This window comes from Ursus arctos, unplaced genomic scaffold (genome assembly GCF_023065955.2).
Source record: "Ursus arctos isolate Adak ecotype North America unplaced genomic scaffold, UrsArc2.0 scaffold_8, whole genome shotgun sequence".
Lineage (NCBI taxonomy): Eukaryota > Metazoa > Chordata > Mammalia > Carnivora > Ursidae > Ursus > Ursus arctos.
In genome coordinates, this window is record NW_026623100.1 from 48,410,155 (window position 1) to 48,435,393 (window position 25,239).

The 25,239-nt window shown below is 39.9% G+C and overlaps 1 protein-coding gene and 1 pseudogene across 2 annotated transcripts; one reads left to right on the plus strand and one right to left on the minus strand.

The window, feature by feature from the left end:
* Positions 1 to 6,434: 6,434 nt before the first annotated feature.
* KRCC1 (lysine rich coiled-coil 1) lies at positions 6,435 to 22,773 on the minus strand. Of its 2 annotated transcripts, XM_044391721.3 has the most exons (4): positions 22,545 to 22,771; positions 11,702 to 11,806; positions 11,159 to 11,270; positions 6,435 to 7,821 (listed from the first exon to the last, which is right to left on the minus strand). In XM_044391721.3, exon 4 carries the CDS (start codon positions 7,797 to 7,799, stop codon positions 7,029 to 7,031), a length of 771 nt encoding a protein of 256 aa, XP_044247656.1. In that variant the 5' UTR covers positions 7,800 to 7,821; positions 11,159 to 11,270; positions 11,702 to 11,806; positions 22,545 to 22,771; the 3' UTR covers positions 6,435 to 7,028. The 2 variants fall into 2 exon arrangements, with proteins under 2 accessions (XP_044247656.1, XP_026336931.1); XM_026481146.4 differs by lacking the exon at positions 11,702 to 11,806 and having other exon boundaries at positions 22,545 to 22,773.
* Positions 10,143 to 10,610, plus strand: LOC113242859 (60S ribosomal protein L26-like 1; annotated as a pseudogene).
* Positions 22,774 to 25,239: the final 2,466 nt, after the last annotated feature.

A 25,239-nucleotide genomic window follows, 5' to 3' on the forward strand; every position in this document is an offset into this window, starting at 1 on the left:
GGCAGGACTCAATCTCAGGACCCCAGGATCATGACCTGAGCCGAAGGCAGATGCTTAGCCAACTGAGCCACCCAGGCGCCCCTAGTTTTTCCTGTTTGAACTTTACATAGGTGGAATCACACAGCGTGCACTTCTTTTGTTCAACACACTTCTGAACGTCTCCACAATGTGTTCCTTTTCATGGTTGTACAGTATTCCATTCTGTTAAAAAAATACATAATCACAGATCATCTATCCATTCATGGGCTTATGAATGTTTCTAGTCTAGGGCCATTTTAAACACCACTGTCATGAATGTTCAGATACATATCTTCTGATACCGTAAGTCTGCATCTCTAGAAGCTGTTTGCCTAAGAGCAGAATTTCTGTGCAGCACAGCATCAAATATTCAGCTTTGTCAAACACGGTAACACCAAATAGTTTTTGAAAGAGGTTCTACCAACTGAAATCCTCCCCCAGAAGTGTTTGATTGCTTCCCATGATTTCTAATGCTTGGAATTATCAGACCTTAAATTCTGTTTCTGATTGTAATAGTTGAAGTAAAATTCAGAGTAACCAAAACCAAACCAAACCAAACCAAGAAACAGGCATTTCCTAGTTTCCAAGGATACCAAGTACCTTTCCTCATATCTACTGGCTTTTTCGGGTTTTTCTCTCTTGTGAAGTTCTGGTGGAGGTCTCTTGGACATTTTCCTGCTGCCTTGTTTGCATTTTCCCTGTATTCTGCCAATGAGCCCTTTGCTGGTTGTGAGATCTCCCACTCTTTACCTTGTGTTTTCATTCTCTCTGTGGCATCTTTTGATAGACAGCTAATGATAAAGGGTGAAATTTCATGGTGCTTGGCTCCATTCTCCCCATTTGGAGGCGGACCTTTGAGACCACCTGGTCCAGTGCTCTCTTTTTCTGCCTAGAAACAGCCCATCACCCCTTTCCTATCAGACCAAGACTTTGACCTCACTTTCGAAAGCCCTCCAGGGCCTTCTGTGCCCTCACCTTCTCTGCGTATTCTCTCATACACGCTCAGGTGACTCCCTGTTTCCCTTCAAGGTCTATGGATGGTAAACCTGTTTCCTCACTCTTGGCCCCTCCAGGAAGCCCCTAGATCCTGTGAAGTCCAGCCAGTACCCATCTGCCAGGTACCCCTACCCACCACACCTCCTCACAGATTCTATCCCAGCTCCCTACAGGGCTAGAGTTCAAACCTCAAGCCTGGAAGGAGACAGGGCTGGGTTCCAGTGTAACCCCGGACAAATTACTTTGAGTGATTCTCAGAGTCTGAGCTTTCTTCCATGTAGTGATGGCAGTTCCCTCTATGGTAGCTCTGGGGATAAGATGTAATAGCGTCAAAATCCACTCTTATTAGGGGCTCGGGTCTCTAGGAAATCCAAGACACATTTAGATATCTATACTACCTATGAGGGTTGTTGTGTTCTTTGGTTTGTTTCCTGTCCAGGGAGGTCCATACTTTATGCTCCTGGAGGAGCCAGCTGAGATGCTGAGTGACCTTGTATCCATCGCTTCCAGGGCTGATAGCATGGGGGTGGGTGGCAGGGAAAAGCCTAGAGTGCAGCCCTTCTCCACGATTAGCGCCGTGACCTGGGGCATGTACCCTCATATCGTGGCCTCTGCTGCCCCATCCTTCTTCTTCTTCTTCTTCTTCTTTTTTTTTAAGATTTTATTTATGTATTTGACAGAGAGAGAGGCAGCGAGAGAGGGAACACAAGCAGGGGGAGTGGGAGAGAAAGAAGCAGGCTCCTAGTGGAGGAGCCTGATGTGGGTCTCGATCCCAGAACGCTGGGATCATGACCTGAGCCAAAGGCAGACACTTAACGACTGAGCCACCCAGGCACCCCAGCCATCCTTCTTGTTCTTTCGCATGTTTTCCTCTGGCATTCTAGGTATGAGGACTGCTTACAAAGTACTAAAGCAGTGTGCCCCAGCCTGCGGGCTGCCCCCATTCCAGCCTGTGGAGGTTGTTTTCATTATGTTGAGTATTTATGTTGTGCCAAACCCTTTGCATATATCCTCTTATTTAATCCTCAGAATAGCCCTGTAAGGGTACTTGTCTTATCTCCAGATTAAGAAGCTCACCTAAATCATGTAGTGTATAAATTAGCGTCTGCTGCATCACAGACCACCCAACAGCTTAGGATTTAAAACAGCAAGCATTTATTTCTCACAATTTTGTGAGCTGGCTGGCCTGGCTCAGTGGGGGTTGGAAGGCCAAGGTGCCTGGTATGTGGGGAAGAGGAGGAGTTAGTTCAAGGTCAGCTGGGTGATGGAGATGTGGCCACAAGTCTCTCATGATTCAGCAGGGCTTGGGCAAGGTGGCCGAGTTCCAAAAGTAGCATGAGGGCAAGCAGGGCACTTTCCAAATCTAGCTTGCATCATAATTGCTCGTCTCCCATTGGCCAAACCAAGTCCCATGGCCAAGCCCAGCAGTGCGGGAAGGACTACCACGCGCGTGGTACGGGGAGGGAGAATTTTTGCTGCCATTTGCCCCCACAAAGAATGTACCATACATAGCTGGTAAGTGTCCGACTGGAGTTCAAAACCAAGTTTGTTAGATCTGAAAGTTCAAAACTCTCTTGGGACTTATTGCCCAGGGTCTGAGAATCCAGAGCCCTCCATGCATTGCCTAAACGAGTCAACAACATTTTGCATGCACACCTGCAACTGTTCTGCAAATGTATCTACACAGGGCCATTAATAAACACGAATTACACCTCACTGAACACGGTTTGAAGTGTTTGTTCTGCTTCATTGCTTGTTTTCTTTAGATTCTCCAAGTATATTTGAGTTTCCTCGGCTTACTTTTTATCTTTATCACTTTCTTGCAAGTCTTTTGTATTATTTGCCTTACATTTTTGCATTATCTTCATTATCCTTTTTACCCTTTACTTTTTTTTCTATGTTGTCTATCCTCTCTTGTATTCCTTTTATGTCCAAAATGCTTTTTTTTTCTTTTGCTAATTTTTTCCTGTGTCTGTCAGGGTCATTGTTTTGTAACCATGTCTAGCTGAAAGTCGATGCTCCATGAATATTTCTGACTGAAAAATAGAATTACTTTTTTTTTTTACTGCATCACATTTTATTTTCCCTGCAATTAATAATTATTTTCTTTTTCTTTTTTTTTTTTAAGATTTTATTTATTTATTTGACAGAGATAGAGACAGCCAGCGAGAGAGGGAACACAAGCAGGGGGAGTGGGAGAGGAAGAAGCAGGCTCCCAGCGGAGGAGTCTGATGTGGGGCTCGATCCCAGAACGCCAGGATCACGCCCTGCGCCGAAGGCAGACGCTAACCGCTGTGCCACCCAGGTGCCCCTATTTTTCTTTTTCAGTTGCATAGTTGTCTGGCCATTTTATTCCAGAGCTATTTTTCTGGTTGATGTGCTTTTCTCAAAGCTTTCATTACTGTCTTACTTCAGCCCTTTCTGAAGTGTTAGGTCAGAGTTTTCATCTGTTTTGTGTCTGCATTTTTCTGGTGTCTTCTTGTCAAAATAGTTTACAGTTCATTTTTCTCTTGTAATACTTTGTGTGGTGAGATCACATTCTCCTCCTGTTTTCCAAAATTTAAATGAAATGTGTTAACCTTGACTACTGGAAGGGCATTTCTGAGGACAAGGGAATGGCATAGGGTACCTTTCCCAGCTTCACAGCTTAGGGCTTCCTCTTTGTTACTCTGAAGGGTGCCAAACATGGTTACTTCTCTGCCTCTCAGGGCTAAGCCTGCTTCAGAAAAGTCTGCTCTATTTCCTACTGGCCTACAGGCCTTGCCCACCAAGGTAAGAACCTTTGATGTTATATTTTGCTGTTACAATCGTTTCTAGGTTTTGCTTCCTCTGGGACCTTTCCCTGCTCCCTACTTCAACCTTTTCTTCTCCTTATTTCTAGTGTTACTTCCTGCTTGATGTGGTTTTTCAACCTAGCAGGTTTTTTGTTTTGTTTTGAGGCAAAGTTTTGTCCTTCTGAAGGAAATAGTTGCTGGGTATCTCTGAAATCCTCAGGACGTAGATGACCATGACAGCAGTTGATCGTTGGGTGCCTCTGTTGCAGTTTTGCACTCACCAACTCAGAACCTGTGATGAGTTCTTCCAGTTTTGCAGTTCTTTTTAGACGTGTTTGTCCTGTTTGGTACAAGGATAAGTGATGGTTTGGGACAGGATGGTGTCAATGAAGATGCAGAGAACTGGACAATAGGAGAGAGAATTTGATGATTTAACCAGGAGGAATTACTGATGCGTCTGATGTAGGAGAGGAAGGGTTGAACAACTGAGTTGGTGTTGTTATTCACAGAGATGGGGAAACTGGGCGTGGAGGAGGTGGGTAGGAATGACTGGTGATAAGGGAAGAAGTACTCTTTTGAGTTTCTAAGTGGAAATATCAACTAGTGCAGTTGCATATGAGTCTAGAACTTGGGGAGAAGATCTAGTCTAGAAATAGAAATTTAGAGGTCATCAACTGTCTTAGACACTTTGAGCTGCTGTAACAAATTACCATAGGCTAGGTGGCTGAGCTAGCTGTCTGGCCTCTTCTTACAAAGGCATTAATCCCATTCATGAAGGCTCTATCCTCATGACCTAATTACCTTCTAAAGACACCACATCCATATACCATAACATTGGGGATTAGATTCCAACATATGCATTTGGAGGGTGGGGAACATGTAATGTACAACATACAGGTAAATTTAAAGCCATGGGCCTGGATAAGATCACTTAGGGTGTGAGATTACAGAGTGGTGGTCTAGGACTGGTCCCTGATGCACCATACATGATGATGCATTTAGAGGGAGGTGGGAGGGAGGAGGAGGAACCAGGAAAGGAGCCCATGAGGAGGAGGAGTTATGGAGGTAAGGAAAATCAGGAGAATGTGGTGTGATGAAGGCTGATGTATGAATGCTATGATGTAGCATTTCAAGGGAGAGGGACTGACCAACCAGATGGGAGCTGCTGAGAGGCTGTACTCAATATGAATAAAAACTATCCATTGGATTTGACAATATGGAGGCCATTGGAGATCTTAACTGACAAGAACAGCTTCAAGAAGCAGTAGGGACAGAAAATTAGATGGTAAAGGAGAGAATGAGAGGTGAGAAAGTGTAGACGGTTGGTGTAGACAAGTTTTGACGTCAAAGAGAAAGGAGGTAGCTGAAAGAGGGTATGGGGGTCGAGGGAGTTATTTTGGTTTTGTGTAGAGGGTAAACAGAAGCATGTTTGCATACTACGGGAATAATCCAGTAGGAGAGATTCATGGTGCAGGAAAGATGAAGACCTTGAGAAGGTGAAAGGGTAGGATACAGTGCATGAGGGGAGACTCGTCTTCGCCTTCATTGTAACAGGAGGGAAGACAGAGAACAGAGTTGAGGGAAGTTTATGAATCTGGTGGTACGGCAATGAATTAAGGCCCCTTCTGAAGGCTTCTATTTCCTCACTGGAGTGTGAGGTGAAGTCACGAGCTGAGAATAGAGGCCTATATGGGAGGCGCGAGGAAGGGAAAGGTTTGAGGAGAGAGAATATAGAAGTGGTATCTGAGCGGGAAACTTACTATGGAAACTCAATGGATTGGAGTTTTGTGGTCGTTAGTTTAAAATAAAATAAAATGGGTCATCTACCCTCTCTCCCTCCCTCCTCCCCATCTTTCCTTCTTTGCTATTTGGGGCCCAGGGTGGTAGGAGGCTAGGCAAGGTGGTGTGACCCAGGGAAGGGTCAGGGCTGAGTAAGGCAGCTGCTCAGCAAGGGTAGGGAGACTGGTTACATACAAGAGGATGGGTGGGTAGGGGTTGGGGGATAGACATATTTATATATTTTATTATATTTATATTATCTTTTAGTGTATAAGCTAAAAACACTTTTAGCAAAATAATTCTGACATTTATATTAAAATAGATACGTAAGTACAGCATTGTGGATGCAGAGAATTTCCATATCACAGAATCTTGTTATCCAAGGCATTTTAGAGGCCGATTCTGGTCATATTTGATAATGAGGAAAACGAAGTTAAGTGACTCCCCCCAGGTCACGTAACAACTTGATGGCATAGCTTAGACTAGAATTCTGGGATTCAGATTCCCAGGCCATAGTTCTTTCTACAAGATATGGATGTTCAAATACTTCATATGCTTATCATAAAAAAGGGGGATTATCAGAATGAAAACATTGGTTAGGAAAGAATAATCTACTAGCGTTTTATTTCTTATAAATTCCTCTCTCTTCAATTTCAGCTATTTGGAAAAATTGTGGTGATTAATAGATTTCTATCCTCAAAAGTGGGTTTAAAAATGAAAAGCAAGGTATAATAAAGTATTTTTACAACTGTAAAGTGTGACCTCCCCAAAAGATCTTGCCTCTTAAGTACAAACTGCTCAGTTATTTCTCTTCCAAAACAAAATCATTGTTGAATGGGAACAGATCATTGACACAGAACAACAAAATGCAGAAATTAGAACACTTTATTATAAATATTTCCAGAATATAAACTGATTTTGTATCAAGACTCTTTGAAACTTTTAAAACTTTATGTAACCTTAGCTTATTATTATTATAATGTATTTCATTTCCCACTTTCCAATATAGAAAATATGCTGCAAGTTAGATCTAAAAAGGAAAAAAAATCAGTCTAAACTGTGTCATAAACTAATGAATATACAAATACCCCACCCAACACTAAAACAAACCCAATCAAGAAAAAGATTCTGCAAAGCCTATTAATACTCCAATTTAAAACAAATGACCCCCCAAGGGAAAAATACTTCTATCATAGCAATTTGATGAGTAAAAGCAGAGCCACTCTCATTAAGGGAAATTACATTATATAAGAAAAATGTTAAGGATGCTTTTAGAAAACGAGGAAATGCAATTTCCATGTTGGAGAGTAAGCATATTAAATACTTTCTGTTCACTTGGCCTGTTGTTAGAAGTTTAATTACCTGTTTTCATCCAAAAAATCGATCTGAACATGAACCTCAGAAAACCAAGCCCCTCAACTATTTTTTCAATTTAACCTCAGGAGAACCAACTCACAAGCTTCAAAATCCAAGGATAGACTGGTCCCAAAGCATTTCCTCCTCTGTTCTCTCTTTACCTTGTTCCTTTTTCTCTTTTCTACGCTTACGTTCCTCTTTTTTAGAGGCTCCATCTCGGCTTTTCTTTTCCTTTCGATTCTTAAGCTTTTCTGTACTGACCCTGACTGTTTCCATCTGTGTTTTATTTCTTTGGAAGTTGTGTTTACCTAAATCTGTTTCTTCACAACTTTTTTTTCTCTTATGCTTGGGCTGTTCCTCCTCTGGTTTTTCTCTGCCTTCCCCCGGGTGTCTCTTCCCCTTCTGATGTAGCTGTTGATGACTGGCTTGATGGCCACTGGCACCGTTTTCTGAGGAGAGGCGCTTGTGAACTCCAGCTTCTAGACTGTATGAGCCACAGTTATACTCTTGCTGACTAAGGTTCAGGGGTCCTGGTTTTTCTGAGAAACAGTCCCTGGTGAACTGACAGTAGCTCAGGGAGTCTAGTCTTAGCCTGCTGTCATGAGCTGGTAGCCAATGAGGTAACCGGTTTTCCACTTTTTGTGAACTAGGGCATGATCTTGGGTAGGTCTGCCTGGTTTCAAATGAGAGTCTTTGATCAAACATTCTATACCTTGGTTGGTAATAAACCTCTTCTCTGTATCCACAGGTTTCCAAACAGTTGTCTCTCATCTTTCTGAAACAAGTCTTTGGCTCTAAGCCTCTGGCTTTCTGCACTTTGATATAATCTTCAAGTTCATCTTGAAAAGAGTCATATGTCTTCTTTGAATGCTTCATTAGGTTGACAACAAGGGATTCTCTATAGAGAAGATGGGAGAAAATTCTTCTTACTAGATTATTTTATTCTGAATATTTCCTTTGCTCTTGAAGAGAGCTTCAAAAAACAAAGCCCAAACAGATTAAAACCTAATTCAGCATAAAAGTTAAATACCATGACATTATATGTCAAAAAGGTACATTAGGATAGCCAAGTATCTCCCAGGCCTACTCACAAGCAGCTTTATCTTTCTCAGAAGTGGGATGAAGAGTGCAGAAAGGAGATGGAATATAGGGTTCTGTTGTATGACTAAAAATGTAAGACATACAGGGATGTGTGGATAAGGACTCACATCCCTGAGAAGTGGCCTGATCAAATGCTCATATAGTTTCTAAAGTTCTGATTTAATCGGTTTCTTGTATATTGTTTTCTAAGAGAAGTAATAGAACCATAGAGAATTAATTTAATCTTTACACTCTTCAGTTTACTCAAACAAAATAAAATAAACAAATATACTTACCTGCCTAGAGTACTGTAAGACTTAATAAAAGGGTATTTACAAAATGGTTTGGGAATGCTGGAAATTAGAAATTCACCTATGAGATGAAACTACTCTTTAGTATAGGGCATGAGAGAAGATGAGGGAACAGAGTTCCATACCTTCTGCATAGGGCTTGGATTTCATTCTGTTACTTCTGATTGGTGAAAAAAGCATTCTAGAATGTCTTCTGGTTTGTGCTCTGTTAAAGTACTGGTGGGAGGGTGAAGGGAGGAAATGGAGGTGAAAGCCGAGAGGGGGTCAGACTGATGCAGAGAAAAGTTTCAGAAGAAATATAAACTAGATGTACTAGTTTTTTGTTGGCTTGTTTGATTCTTTTGGTGGGGGCAGAACTATTCCTCATTTATTTCTTTCCCCTCCCTCAAATCCTGCATAAGTGCAAATATAGCAGAAAACACACTTACTACAAGATGATAATGCCCTAGATATTTTTGGTGACATACTCTGTCTCCAAAAATTAGGAGGCTGCATAACCCACGTAGAACAGAACATTTCTTCCCTTTAACAGAAAGAAATAAGCCTGACCATAGCACTCTACAGTCACTAATGATCAGCTATCATTTCTGGAAATTTGAGATTAAAAATAATGTCTAAATGAAGCCTCATTTGGCGAGTCGGAAAATTTAGCTCCTCGTCAACTTAAATAGTATAAAAATTCTAACGAGAATCAAATAACATAACAAATATTTGGTTAAATATAGGCAAAAGATTTGAACAGATACTTCAGAAAAGAATATATACAATGGCCAATGAACACATGAAAAGATACCATTAGTCATCAAGTCAATGTCCATTAAAACCACAATGAGACACCAGTAAGAGCACTCACTAGAATGACTGTGCCAGTGTTGTTGGTGAGGATACAGAACAACTAGAATTCTCATACACTGCTGGTTAGCGATGTAAAATGGTACAACCACTAGCACACAGTTTGGTAGTTTCTGAGGAAGTTAAACCTACGCCTACCATATGATCTCGTTATTCCAGTCCCAGATATTTCTCCCAAAAGAAAAGGCAATATATGTCCATACAAAGACTGATCCATGAATGCTCACGGCAATTTTATTTGTAATAGCCCCAGAAAGGAAAAGACCGAAATGATGATCAACAGGTAAATGGAACAATCAAATAGTGGTCTGTCCGTACACTGAAATACTATCAGTGATAAAAAGGAATGAACCATTGATACAGTCAACGATATGGATGAATCTCAACATGATTATGCTGAGTGAAAGAAACCTGACAAAAGAGTACATAATATATGATTCCATTAAATAAACTCCAGAAAATGCAAACTAATCTACAGGAACAGTGTTTGCTTGGGGATGAGGCAGGAAGGGTGGGTGGGATGATTATAAAAGGTACTTTTGGGGTCTGGATATATGTTTACTATACTGACCATTTGATGGTATACATATCTGTCAAAACCCAACAAATTGTGTACTTTAAATATGTACAGTTTACTCTATGTTAACTATACTTCCGTAAGGCCGTTTTTACGAAGTCACTAACGAGATTAAAAAGATGTTGATAATTGTTGAAACTGGATGATGAGCATATGAAGGTTCACTATACTCTTCTCTCCACTTTTATGTTTAAAAATGTTTGATACTTCATATCCACAAAGATGGCTATAATAAAAAAAGCCAGATGATATTAAGTGCTGGCAAGGATGTGAAAAAATTGGTAACTTCATTCATTGCTTGTGGGGATGTAAAACATGCAGCTATTTTGAAAAACAGTCTGGACTTCCAGCCCAGTGCACACAGGTCTGAGCCTACCCGGAGCCAGGTAGATGGTCACCATGAAGTTCAACCCCTTTGTGACCTCAGATGGCAGCAAAATCCCCAAATGCCACTTCAGCGCCCCCGTGCACGTGTGCAGGAAGGTCGTATCTTCCCCACCCTCCAAGGAGCTTTGGGAAAAGTACAACATCTGCTCCATGCCCATCTGCAGGGATGGTGAGGTCCAGGTGGTCTGAGGACACTAAAAAGGTCAACAAATCAGCAAGGTAGTCCAGGTATGCAGAAAGAAATAGGTCATCTACATCAAGCGGGTACAATGTGAGAAGGCTAATGGCACAACTGTCCATGTGGACATTCACCCAAGCAAGGTGGTTATCACCAGGCTAAAACTGGACAAAGATCAGAAAAAAAATCTTGAATGAAAAGCCAAATCTTGACAAGTTGGAAAAAAGAAAGGCAAATATAAGGAAGAACTTATTGAGAAAAATGCCAGAATGAATATAACCTGTTGTGCAGCCATAGTGTAACTAGATTTTTAGCCTGGTATGTAATCCTTTGAAATTTCTCAAGATATCTCTCGAATATTTCATTTACTTCCTGTTTTGTTATTGATATGTGGCTCTGCAAACCTACTTTTGCTGTTTTGATTAATAATTTTGTGAATAACCACTGGAAATATTTCCTAATTTAAAAGAAAAAAAAAAAAGAAAAATAATGGCAATTCCTCAAAATGTTGAACACAGTGTTGCTGTATGACCCAGCAATTTCACTCCTAGGTACACACCGGAGAGAACTGAAAACCTATGTTCACACAAAAACTCGTACACAAATGTTCACAGCAACAATATTCATAACAGCTAAAAAGTAGAAACAACTCAGTGTCCATTAACTGCTGAATGGATAAATAAGGTGCAGTGTATTCATACAATGGACTATTATTCAGCTATAAAAAGGAATGAAGTGCTGATACATGGTACAACATGGATAAACCCTGAAGGCGTGCTAAATGAAAAAAGCCAGCCCCCACAGTCCACAGATCATGCAGAGCTCAGTAAAGAGGTGAATGGAAACTTACCCTTCTCAGGCTGGGAACTTGGTGAAGAAATCTGATCATAGTCATCCGATAATTGCTTCATTTTGTAGCATGAACTTGCCCCACATGGTGAGACTGTGTAACAACCAGCAAGCTAAAAAACATGACGCAGAGATCCCCAAATCGATTTTTGTCTAATACGCTACTCCCAGTCATCTGAAATCAAGTGCAATCTGGTTATAAAGATTAAATAGTTCAAAGTTTAGAACTATACCATCAACATAGATCCATCACCTGAAAATTCACAAATCTATCTCTAATTTCTTATCATTTTACTTCCTGTAAGTCTGAAGTTTAGGCTAACTCTTTGAGTGTGTATTTTACCCCAGAAAAATAAATAATATTTTGTTTTAGAACAAAGTGACCCTAAATTTCCACCTCTAAATTTGCAGAGAGCATTCATGATTTTTAATATATTTAGTCTGAACTAAGAGTTTAAGAATAGGGTTTTGTTAGCTTTCAAATAAAAGTATCAGCTTTGTAGAAATAATCCTATGATCTAGAAGATTTCTATTTTCAACCTACCTCATAAAGGAAATACTTTGCAATTCAAACTATATCCCTACTCCCCACACTCCTTTTACAAAGGGCATCTGTAAAAGTTCTATATTTGTTCGTTCAACCTGGTATCTATGAATAAAATAAAGGGAGGTAAGACAGAAGATCATTAAACATTTAAGGTAATATTTTCAATCTTTAAATAGATATCATTTCATATACCATCTAAAATTTTAATTTCCTGAGTGCTTGCAAGGCTATATACTAGCTTTTTCCTAATTAGAATGAAATTTCAGTATGAAAACATTTAGTAAGCCTCTAGCCTTTAATATGGTAATATATTTTTATTTAGTCCAGAAAATACTATTCAGAAAGAGAAGTTACTGGGTGACCGGCAGGAGTCTGGACTTTATGGAAAATAATCTGTATTGAAAGCTTGGACTAAGAAATCTGGCCTTGGCATTTTTGTGTTTTACAGCAAACAATTTCAAGACATGCAGTTTAAGATAGCCTCTGATTCTAACCATACCCCTAATGTCATCTGGGAATCACACAGAAGAACCACAAACCATCTTTACCTATAATGGGCAACAGTCCTCCACAGTTGGTGCAAACATCATCATAAGCAAGGCTCACAAGGCTCACGTAAGCCACTCAAAACTATAGTCATATTCACATATTAATTTCCAGAACTTTTGTTCAAAGTATTCCTCACCGGAATAAACAATCTATACCAAAATGACCACATTTACGCTTGAGGTCTATACTACTATCTAAAAGTTCCTAACAGTTGAAATTTATTTTATAGAAATTTACCAGTTTATAAATATGATACCAATCGTGGAGCATCAAAATTGTACTTCCTATGCAGCCATTTAAATGAATGAGTTGGAACTACATGTACTGTCGTGGAGAAATGTCCATGGTATCTTAAGGGGGAAAAGTGATGTAAAAATCTATTATCTACCTATTTACCTACCTATTGATCAATCTAAAATCCAATTTTAGTGTAAAAACACTCAACATACAGAACAAAAAAACTAAATATAGTCACGTATGTTTTATTGTAAGGAGGAGTTAAAGGAGCTGGCCTGAAATTCAGACAAATTACTTTGTCTCCTGGGTGGCGGGGCGGGGGTGGGGGAGGGAAGGTAGGAGGTGACTTCTGGACCTCTGACTAAAGGGACCACTGATATTGGCTAGGAGAAAGGGAACTTATCTTTGATATGCCCTTAGCAAGATGTCCCTGGCTAAGGATTATTTATAGTAAATAAACTCAGGGTCTATGAGGCATAGCTCTCTGAAGAATGTCCCATAAGCTAGGAGGTATAAAATGGAGATGATTCATAATTTGAATACTTCCACTGTGTGAGGTGACCCTCACTTAGAAACCTCATCTATTATTTTGGATCAGAGATGCATGACCAATGCAGGAAAACATGGTTTGAGGAGACATCTTTCATGTCCTAGATATCTCTGCTTCTTTAGAGTTGCCTGATTGCTTGTATCCTTGAAATACTTAATAAACCTTGATACTAGGTAATATTACTGATTTGTGTTAGTCTGATTTGACAGTCTGATCTTGTATATTGCAATATCCATAGAAAAAATCAGAAAAGATATAAACTTAATGGGGCTTGGGAAACAGGCTTGGAAAGGAGTAATAGACAATATTGAACTTTTTGCTCTCTGCATATGTCTATATTGTTTTAATTTCTGCAAAAAGCATTGTTTGTAATTAAAAACTCCTTAAAAATTTGATTTAAAGGTTCTACAGGGTATCTTCAAATTAAGCTTAACTTTCAGTACCAGTATATAGATTAAAAAGGTTTGCTTAAAAATATTATGAGTTTGGGATGCCTGGGTGGCTCAGTCAGTTGAGCGTCTGCGTTTGGCTCAGGTCATGATCCCAGGTTCCTGGGATGGAGCCCTGTGTCAGGCTCCCTGATCAGCAGGGAGCCTGCTTCTCCCTCTCCCTCTGCCCCTCCCCACTCCTCGTGTGCTCCCTCTCAAATAAATAAATAAAAGCTAAAAAACAAAACAAAACAAAACATTATGAGTTTAAGAACTATAAATCAGAAACATTTTAGAAAGGATGATGAATATTTAAAAATGTTTATTATATATAGTATCTCTCTAAATTATTTCTGAGTTGTTTTAAGGTATACAATTTAATTACATATGACTTTAAAGTTAAAATGAAAAGCAAGCCATAAAATAGGAAAACTATTCCCATCTCACATATCAGACAAAGGACTTTTATCTAGAATATATAAAGAACTCTTATGACTCAATAAGACAAATTCAAATTCAAATGGGCAAAAGATCTGAACAGACACCTCAAAAAATAATTTATATATATAAATACGACTTAAAACCCTACACCATCACTGGAAATCATTGAAATTAATAGGACTGAAAATACCAAAATTTGGTAAGGATGTTGAACAACTGGAATTCTCATACATTACTAGTTAGAATTTAAAATGGGACAAATTTGCATAACAGTTTGATAATTTCTTTAAACATTAAACATCTACCATGTGACCCAGCCATTTCACTTGCATGTATTAGTCTAAGAGAAATGAAAACATACATCCACGCAAAGACCTGTACACGAATGTACATAGCAGATTTATTTGTAATAGCCCAAAACTAAAACAACCCTAATGTCTCCCAATAGGCTAATGGATAAACAAAACATGGTATCTATACAATATAATTATTCGGCAACAAAAAGAAACAAAACAGCAATATACATATAACAGGGATGAATCTCAAAATCATGCTTAGTGCAAGACACAAGAGTACCTACTGTATGATTCTGTATTTGTAAAAAGTTCTAGACATATAAACTCATCTATAGTGATAGAAAGATTAGTGGTTATTAGGGACAGGGGTAGAGGGAGGAATGGATTGTAAAGAGGCCTGAGAAAACTTTTGGTGTTGACAGAAATATTTGGCATTTTGTTTACAATGGTTGCATGGGAGTATATACTGTCAAAAACTCATTGCCTTGTATACTTCAAATACATGTATATTTTAAGTAAAGTTTATCTCAATAAAGTGTACCAGAGGAGTTTAAAGATCTATAACAGATGTGCTGTTTTGGAAAAAGGTATAATTTTGCCTTAACTTGCTAAACTGGATTTTTAAATGTTGGCTTTGTTTCCAGAAAAATTATTCACCTAACAAAGACCAATTAGCCTATGCAAAACTATTGTCAGTCATATTATGTCGCTTATATCGTTGCTCCTAGGGGCCAGACACAAGGACTCTGGAGACAGTTCTGGCACTTAATAGCTGTGTAAGCTTGGCGAAATTCTCAACCTCTCGGTGTCTTAAGTTCCTCATCTCTAAAATGGGGATATAATATACACCTCAACGAGTTGTTGTGAGCCTTAAGGAAATGAATACATGTAAAATGCTTAGAAGAGTATATGGCACATGGTAAGTGCTGAATGAATGAGTGACTTGTATTGTTATTCAGGATTTCATCTATTTAACGATGTAGTGAAATGTTCTCCCAACCAATTATTCTAGTAACTACAGAAAGCCAAATAAAGGAAAGATTATGTGTAAACAGAACAAGAGTGCCTGTCAGGAGTACCTAATTCTTTTTATTTCAAGCCAACTCATGTTTCAGAGGGACTTCTCTTGATTTCAGCTCAGGTCATGATCTTGGGGTCATGAGATCGAGCTCTAAGTCAGCCTCCCAGCTGCTTGGGATCCCCTCTCTCTCTAATAAATAAATCTTTATTTGAGAAAGAGAGAGAGAGACAGAGAGAGAGAGAGAAAGAGAGAGCGCGTGAGAGAGCACAAGCAGGGGCAAGGGCACAGCAAGAGGGAAACAGACACCCTGCTGAGCCCGGAGGCTGTCCCGGGGCTTGATCCTAGGACCCTGGGTTCACGACCTGAGCCAAAGGCAGATGCTTCACCGACTACGTCACCCAGGCATCCCTAAAATAAGTAAAATTTTAAAAATAATAAAATGAAAGCTGAAGGTTAGACTTGATCATTGTCTTTTGTGATTGCTCTGATTTTGAACCAATTCTTTGAAGATTTCAGTTTATATCGTGTTAATGTGTACCATGTATAATATCCAAAAGAGTATGGAGTATCATGCAGAAACACCTAGGATACTAGCTAATTTTACTATTTATAGGCTCTATTAGGTGCCAAACAAGAAATAGTTTATCTTCACTGAAACTCATCTGGAGTATTTTTTTAAGATGTACCTTCTAATATTTTCGGACCAAATCTAGCAAAATTCTGAAAACTTGAGTTTCTATTTATACTTCACATATACCACAAGCCTAGTTATAGATGAACACCCACAGTGTTATTTACTTGTTCATTTACTTCTAGGAAAGACATCATAGTGAAAAGAGCAAGAATATGGAATCTTTTATTTTGGAGAAATGAAACTATGTAGGTATTCAATAGCCGGAGAAGGCTTGGTCTTTATTACTTCAGTAAAAGTTAAAAACATTATATATCAGGGCGCCTGGGTAGCGCAGTGGTTAAGCGTCTGCCTTCGGCTCAGGGCGTGATCCCAGCGTTCTGGGATTGAGTCCCACATCAGGCTCCTCTGCTAGGAGCCTGCTTCTTCCTCTCCCACTCCCCCTGCTTGTGTTCCCTCTCACTGGCTGTCTCTCTCTGTCAAATAAATAAATAAATAAAATCTTAAAAAAAAAATTATATATCAACTATTGTGTTAAATATGAAACACATGAGTAATATGTTACTCGTAATTAAAAACTGCCTAAAAGAGCTTCATAGCTTAATAAAAAACTAAGAACCACTCTAATTCTAGAACTGTCAGAGAATTTCTTACATTCCAAGCACCCATTTAGAAAATGCAAAACTTGAACTTTCGCATTGTATAAAATGTTTTCAGTAAGTCTCAGGTTTGGTGAATAAATCAACTGAATTTAAGTGAAAAAGCTAATAAGATATTTTAGGCCCCACAGCACATCATTTGTGTTGTGGAATGGCATTTAAACATCATACAGCATGAAGGTCTTAAAAAAATGTTTATTAAATATCTCTGAAGAAAAAAAAGGGCAAAATTAGGATGTTAATCTGATTAGTTTTAGCTCAATTCTTCTCCTTCAAAAAATACACCAAATAAGTGGCATGGTCTTATACTTTTAAATCTGATTCACTGCGAAGTATTAGGAGATATTTTATATTCTTCCATTATTTGCACCTTTCTCTCAGAGATGTTATGTAGCATTCTCTGTATTTCATTAAAGCTATCTAAAAGTATTTTGGTTTTTTTTTTTTTTTTGATGCAGTAGTAAATAGTATTTTTTAAAATCCAAACTTACTAAATGCTTGTTGCTAACATTTAGAAATACCAATTTTGTATATGGGCCTTATATTTTACCCCCTTGCTAAACGTATTCTAGTAGCCTTTTCCTAGATTCCTTGCTCTTTCCTACATATAGGATCATATCATCTGCAAATAGAAACAGTGTTACTTCTTTTTCTCCAATCTGAACACCTTTTGTTTTTCTTGTCTGACTGTACTGGCTAGGACCTCCAGTACAATACTAAATAGAAGTGGTGAGAATGGATATCCTTCTATTGTTCCTACTCTTTGAGTTCCGCACTCTTTTAACATTACTATAATCTCAGGAAAGACTAAGCAGAGCATCGCATTAAGTTTTAGACTAGGTAACTGATTCTGTTATCTTTGCTATCTTTTGTAACTATTTGTTATCTTTGCATGTTTTTATTTATTTATTTAATTAATTTATTTATTATTTACCTATTTAAGTGTTTTTTAGAGATCTTAACTGAAATAGAAATGGAGCCCTATGGGGCGCCTGGGTGGCTCAGTTGGTTAAGCGTCTGCCTTTGGCTCAGGTCATGACACTGGGATCCTGGGATAGAGCCCAGGGATGGAGCGCCTAATCATCGTTGGGCTCCCTGGAGTCTGCTTCTCCCTCTCCCTCTGCCCCTTCCCCCCTGCTCATTCTCTCTCTCTCTCCCTCTCAAATAAATAAAATCTTAAAAAAAAAAAAGAAAAAAGAAATGCAGCCCTCTTGCTGTTAGCATCATACTCTTAGCTATGTTGTTTATTAACCTTGCCTTTTCAGGAAATGAAATTAGTATCTGATCTAGGAGTTTGCTAAGCTCTAGCTATTCTACACTAATACAACAATCACAAAAATAACTAAGGTTTACTACTATGGCCTATTTCCAATGATGAAATACAAAACAATTACAAAATCATTAATTGGGAGTACTTCACATTTAATAGTTACACATTTAATATAATATTTATGTCTTTACCTAAACTAAGCCTTTGAACATCAGTAAGCTAGCTCGAGTATCATGCTGGTGAAGTTAATTTTATTTGGACCCAAGGCCAAACATTCCTACATCAGAATGCCACCAAAAGTACTCCATTCCTTCTGAAGGGTTAGTAAATGTGAATGGGTCTGTAAGAAGGGGAAAAAATCCCAATGCTCATGTCCTAGCATATATTTGATGAATATAGCAGGGGAAATCTTGTTTTAGTATGCTTAGTCAATATTTTCACATATTGACACCTAATAAAGGCAACAAACCTGAAACTCACAAATAATCATTAATACCTCTCCAGACATCCTCCTCCCCAACCATTCTATCCAGCTGTCAATTAGATTTACAACATAATGTGCTTTGGTGTGCATGTAGCAATGTCTCAAGCAGAGCACAGATTCACACAAAACAATGAACTACTCCTGATTATTCCAGGAGTCCTAGCTAATGCACATTTACAACTGCATTTTCTCTAATGTGCTCATCCTGCTATTTCTTACCAATTTTAGAGGTTGTCAATTAACCTGTCTCCTTCCAACCCCCCATGGAGAATCTGACTGCCTTACACTACTATTCCACATTTCTTCTGCAGCCATTTCAGACTCAGAGATGGAAGCTGTGTGTCAGGAATGGCAAAGCAGCCATGCCAGCTCTGGAGCCTCACCTTTACTGTAATTTGAGAGAGAAATAAACTTTTATTGTGTTTTTAAAAACCCTGCATTTTCTCCACTTTTTTTTTCTTTCTAATTTCACTAACAAACATTAATACTAAGCTCTTTAAAAGGGCTGTGCCTAATTCATTTGTACAACCTTGACACTGAGCAGAGTAACTGGTACATAGCAGGAGCTCAATGTTTTCTGAATAAATGTTAACATGTTAGCTATTAGCTAGATTTTTTTGTCATTTGACCCAAATCCCTGCTTAATATCAAGAAAACAAAGGAAAACATTTTTAGGCAATTGCTATGTAAATGGGTTAATGACTCAAGGAGTCAAAAAAATCCTTTATTCTAAAACTAGGTCCTTTTAATTTTTTTTCTTAGAGAAGCAAATAAGCAAGAATTGTTTGTTGTGGTTTTGTTTTTACTGATCCCTCAGGAATATCATTACTGGGTGAAAAATTTTTTAACTGTGAAAAATATCTGAGAAACCTCACTGAATTAACAGTGTCCTGGAAAATCTTATGACACCGTCATCATAAATTCTGTGTATATTTCTTTTCATATAAGTCTGGTCACATGGTATTTCTTTGGTTTTTTTGTGATTGAGTTTCTCAATTTCCTATTTGTAATCTTACACCTTGTATATATTCCCTGCTTGCCAATATTTAATCCTTACATCTGTTCATTATCAAGTCCAATACAGAACAGCTCCTCTTAGGAGTGTTACAGCTGTAGCTGAAGATGGATTAGAAGATGTTCTTCAAATCCGTTTTAATGGTCCTATCAGGATCTTGAAAGTGACTAGAATTTTAGTAACTGGATGCATGATAACAAAATCTTTTAAGAGAAAAAAATACTGGATAAGTAACAAGCAACATTTCCCCCCCCCTTCTTGTTTATGTACTATCTTGACCAGCAATTATTTAAGGCTTTTACAAATATCTCAAGTAAAAATATATAGACTCCTATCAGTTTTAAATAGTATAATATACCAAATATTGGCTATTTGTTAGGTAGCAGTTAACTGAACAGTTAATGAAGGATATTTACCCAAAATAATGGGACAAGAGGTAATTTTTTAGGTAACGAATTATATCTTTTCAAATCCTAGTGAATGTTCTGTCTTAACTCAGCGATTTCATCACTCTCTTGAATGTTACCTTATAGCCGTTATAGGTTGAAGTTCCATGTTTTAGTAACTGCTGTTCTCGTACACAGCCAACCCATGGAAAGAATATCAATATAGAACTGTAAAGTCAGTTCACAATTTTAATGCTGTCAAGGACCTCAGAGTTTAGTTGCTGCAGAGGTCCCTAACCTTGATGCTACTGACATCTTGGGTAGGAAAATCCTTTGTTGGGGTGAGGTGGGGTAGCCTTGTCCATTTTTCAGATGTTTGCCAGCATCTCTGCCCTATATCAAATAGATGCCAAGAAGCACCCGTGCTCACCCTGCCCCTACTTGCCCAGTGGTGGAAACTAAAAAGGTCTCCAGAAATTGCCAAATGTCCTCTGGGGTGGGTGTACAAAATAACCCCTGGTTGAGAACCACTCTATCAGGTTAATCTAATTCTCCCTCCCCAGAGATGACAAAACTCAAAAAAGAAATTTGGGACTTTGAGTTTGAAAGAAAAGTTTGGAACTTATTCAGGTCATACAGCTAGCGGACAAACTTAACACTGCAAACTATTACTTGTTAAAAGTCCTATTCCAGTATTCTCATTATACCACCCTGAAGTTGCATAGAAAGGTTACTGCTAGCATTGTGTGAACTGATACTGGATAAAGTCTTAAGTAACTGCACAGATTCAAAGTCATCGCACACACACAAACAAAAAATGTCATCTGGCAAAAAACTGTTTTTCCATGAGAAACTGTTTCCAAATCTTCCTGTGATCTGGCTATGAGAGCCAAATTGAATTGTAGTCTCGACACCTATAAACTGCTCAGGCTTACTTGTTGGTGAGAGGCAGTTAAGTCTGGTATGAAAACAAATAAATCCAGATTTTATTTTTTATCTGGTAACAATGATAACCTTAGGCTGATTGAAGACACTAAATCTAGTCTTCCAAAGGTTGCTTTCACTAAGAGACCTTTAATAGAACATCATTTGGTTGCAATGACTAATTCCATTTTTAGTGTATGGAATTTATGTAAGGTGCTTACAGAAATGTTTTAAGAAATGTAAATCTTTTTTTTTTTTTTTTACTACTTTGCCATTTCTCCAAAGTGAAATATGTAAAAGATTATGGAATAGCACAGAAAAATAGACTATATCATGAAAGAGGGTGAAAACAAAATTATTTTCATGAGGTTATTTTATTTATTGATGTCTCTCCCAAAAAAAGGAGCCTAAATTATTCTACAGTATCTTGGCTTCCATCATCTTTCACTCTGGAGACAAAAAGCAATAAAAGGTAACACAGCAAATACTAAAAATTATGAAACTGAAGAGGGTTACAATGTTTTACTGAGATCTGCAATGTGATCAAGCTCCACCATCTAAAAATCATTTCCCAAACTGCCTTACAGCCTTACCTCCTAGTTTGGAACAAGCAGGCTGTTCACAGGCATATAGTACTTGTAAAAATTCAAACATCTGTTAGACTGAGATGATCAAGAAATAGCTTTTTGTGTTAGGGGAAAACGTGTTGGTGAGAACTGTGAAAACTTTGGGCAGAAACACTCCTTCCAAACTCCTGCACGAAGACTTGCCCCAATTTTAACACGGCCTCCAGCAGCTTAAGGCTGAATCCCTGAGATGACTCAGTCCCCTTTGGAGCTCCTGCGAGAAAAAGCGCAGGGCTGTCAAAATATATGTACTGTTTTTAGAGTCAACACCTGATGACAGGCCCCCACCTCTCTTTTTGAGAGTGCTTTACTAAAAGCTTTGGATTGTGAAACCTTCCTGTCTCTGAGACGGATGTGTACCTCCTACAACTCAGGAGCATCCTTCTCCAAGATCTGGAAGCCATTCCTTTCGAGTGTAATCATCAGAAAGGATAGGCCTACTAGGTCTCCGTGGCCGTGGGAGGACAGATCCTAACTTCCTTACTTGCCAGCGAACAGACACAGCTGGCCTAACAGCATCCACAAGGAACAACCCTTTCTAATCTCTAACTTCCCTGACTCCTCTTGAACCCCACCTCTCCTCCAGCCCCTCATTTTCCCTTTAAACTCCCAGTCAGCTCTGAGCAAATCCGAATGGAGCTCAGCTCTTTCCCCTACTGTCGGTAGTTTCTGAATAAAGTTTATTTTTCACTGCTCTCACTAATGTCCGCTTTGCGATCTTTGACACCGGTAGATCCGGACTGAACTCGGACCACTGACAAGAGAGGCCTATAAATCTTGGAAGCTGTTTTACAGGGTGTTACCCTCAAAAAGCGTAGAAAAGCTCGCCAAAGGGGCGTCTCAAAACCCTTGCCCCTCTTCTCCTCCCTCAGGGCCCCCGCAGTTTTCAGCTCCCGGGCTACTTCCTACTCTCGGCAAAGTCCTCCACTTCTGCCTAAGTACCTACTTTCCCGGATGTTGACTTGCACCCAGTAGAAGTTCCTCGCTCGCACGTCTCGGACTCTCTCTCTCCTGACCTCGGACTTCCCTCATCAATCCCGCTCCCCTTTCCCTGACGGTCCCAGTTCGGCTTCTCCCTACCACCTCTCTGCCCCCTCAATCCTCAGCTTCCTGAGCGTGCCGAGGCGTCCCTCTCCCCTCCACTCTCCACCTGGGGGCCGTGGCGCCCCTTTCCAGGGGCGGCGGGTGGTTGAGGGGGCGGACGGGCTCCCGCCCCGACCCGGTCTGCGATGGCGCACATTCGGGGCGCGCCCAGCCGTCTCTGGGCCGCGGAGTTGAGGGGCTGAAGACGGGGCCGCCCCCGCCGCCGGGGCGGGAACTCACCTTCTCTGAGGCAGGGGCGGGCGTCTACAACTACTGTTCCCCCTCCCCGCCAACGCCGCCGGCCGGAGAATAGGCCGGGGTGGAGGTGGCGGAGAGGCAGGACAGCCGCTGCCGCCACCGCTGCCTCCGCCGCCGAGCAGGCGGGGTGAGAGGAGGAGGCGGAGACCCGGTCTCCTGAGGGGAAGTCTCCGCCACCACCGGCGGCTGACTGGACGGCGCCGGCGCCATGGCGGCAAGGCGCGCTACTGCGCTTGCGCGGCTCGCCCAGATTCCAAAGAGGCCCTTTTGCCCCGCCCCCTGTGTGTCCCGCCACCTTCGCTCCTCTTTTCCTGGGCTTGCGCCACACGTTGCCGGTGTTTTTCTCCCGGGGGTTTGCCTCTCGTCGTTCGAGGTACGGGAGAGCGCGTGGGGCCGTTCGCCTGGGGTGAGTGAATCTAAAAACTACTGAGAAAGAAAAAGTCTGGAAACCTCTGGATTCTTCCTCCAAAGTATCTGAGAAATACATCATCTCCTTTATCTGTCTTTCCTTTGTTAGGGTCTTTAATGTACAGAGTTAGAGTAAGCAGAAGCCTTGGTCGTGATATGTTGTCGTCATTGGTCCATAAATGACTTTTTGTCTTCCCTCCTTCAGTATATGCGTATGTACATACACACACATACACAACCTCACCTCATCTCATGCCCGTCTCCCAAAGAAATCACTACCCTGGTTTGTAGTCTTCATTTCCTTTCATATCTATCTATCTATCTATCTATCTATCTATCTATCTATCTCACACATGTGTGGCTAGAAAAAGTTTATTTTTGAATTAAGATTTATATCTTCCTCTATGCAGTATTCTGGAACTTGTTTCACTCAACATTTGGAGGATCATTCAAGCCGTTGCATATAGGTGTTACTTATTTGTTTTACTGCTGTACAATATTCCACCCATTTGCCTGTTGATGGGCAGGTCTCCTGGTACGCTGTGCAAAAGTTTCTCTTGAGTAGACACTCCTTTCCAATGTCAACACTGCTATTGCCTAGTTTCAGGTGCCTATCATCTCTTGTTAGAATCATGGCAACAGATGTCTAACTTCTGACTGCACCAGTCCAATCTACTCTTCATTACTGCTGCCAAAGCGTTCTATCCAGAAGTCATTCCTGGCTCTCCATTGTCTTTTGGAGAAAGTCAAATCGGAGTACTCCTGGGCTTCTGTGCACCTTGATCTCATCATCTTCCTATTGCTGTCACCTCCCCACCCTGCTTTCACTTTGTGATTTAGCAACATTAAACCTTTACTAATTCCTATAAGTACCAAACTGTTGTGTGACTCAGTTTATTATATATGCTGCTCCCTCTTCTGGAATTCCTTCTCTGTACTTCCTAATGAACTCCTCCTCCCTCCAAAAGTAAATTGTATCCTGAGTTCAGCATTTCTCATTCCTATTCATTTCTTAATACTTTTGTTACATATGTATGTATGGCTAAATAACAGGAAGCATTGCTTTGCATGATTTAAAGCTTTACATAAATGTTATTATACATACTGTTTATTCCCCTGCAACTTACTTTTTTCACTTATTATGTTTTGGTATTAACATATGCTGAGATGTGAGGTTCTAATTCATTCACCTTCACAGCTCTGTAACATCTCATTGCATGAATACACCATGAGCCATCCATTCTCTTACTGATAGACATTGAACTTGTTTCCCATTTTTGCAAATACAGATAGTGCTGCAATGTTCTTATGTAGTCTTCTTGTGCACACATGTGAGAGGTTCTCTGGGGTTTATACTTAAGAGATGATGGTGCTTTTTTAACTAGAGGCCTCAATAATACCCACTTCAAAGGGTATTATGAAAACCATAAGGTAATGTTAATAAAGCACAATTTCAGACATTCAAACATTCATTGTTAGAAAACTCTCAAATGTATATGAAACACTGGGACATAAAGGCAACAGTCTGGTGCGCAAATGGTAAACAGAATATGTGTGCTTCTGTAGCTCCTACAATACCCAACCTATTGTAGTTGTTTGCACGTTGTACTCTTTCTCTCTCCATGTCTCTGCTCATGCTGCTATGTCCTTGGGGCTGAAATGGTCACCTCCAGCTCTGGTTCTCTCCCTGCCTTCTTATCTTTGTCGGCTACTTCTCTGAAGCCTTCCCCAACTCCTCAGGCTGCCCTGGATATCCTTTCCCCTTTGCTTCCTGTATCTCTTTCACCATCTGTACATGCTCTTCCATAAGTGTCCCTGAATGGTCAGTGTCTTAAAGACAGGGCCCACATTTTGTTCATCTTGTTTCAGGGCACTGAGTACAGTGCCTGATACATGTGCCAATAAATGCATGTGGAATGAGCAAATTTAGGAATTCTTGGGAAGAAAGCAGTTTGCAGCCAAGGATTGCTTGGGGCCAAAGGAGGAGGGATGGAAGCAAACATGCTGTTTTATTAAGAACACAGAGCCCAGAGAGTTTGAGGTTTCGCCAGTGGTGTAGTTATACAGGATATAATGGACTATTAAGGAGGAAACCTGCCCCTGTCATTCTGGAATGTGAGTGCTAGATGTGCACAAGAACTTTTTCTTTGATTCTGTCACTCATAGTGATTACGAAATAAATGAATGAATCAGCCAGTGAATTCACTTGACAGCAATGAGAAGCCTCGCTTATTTAAGGTTACTAGGCATTAAGTTATTATTAGTTTAA

What these genes read in the sequence shown, in the direction of transcription:
- KRCC1 (XM_026481146.4), bottom strand. Translation starts at nt 7,799, where the DNA reads ATGAAGCATTCAAAGAAGACATATGACTCTTTTCAAGATGAACTTGAA.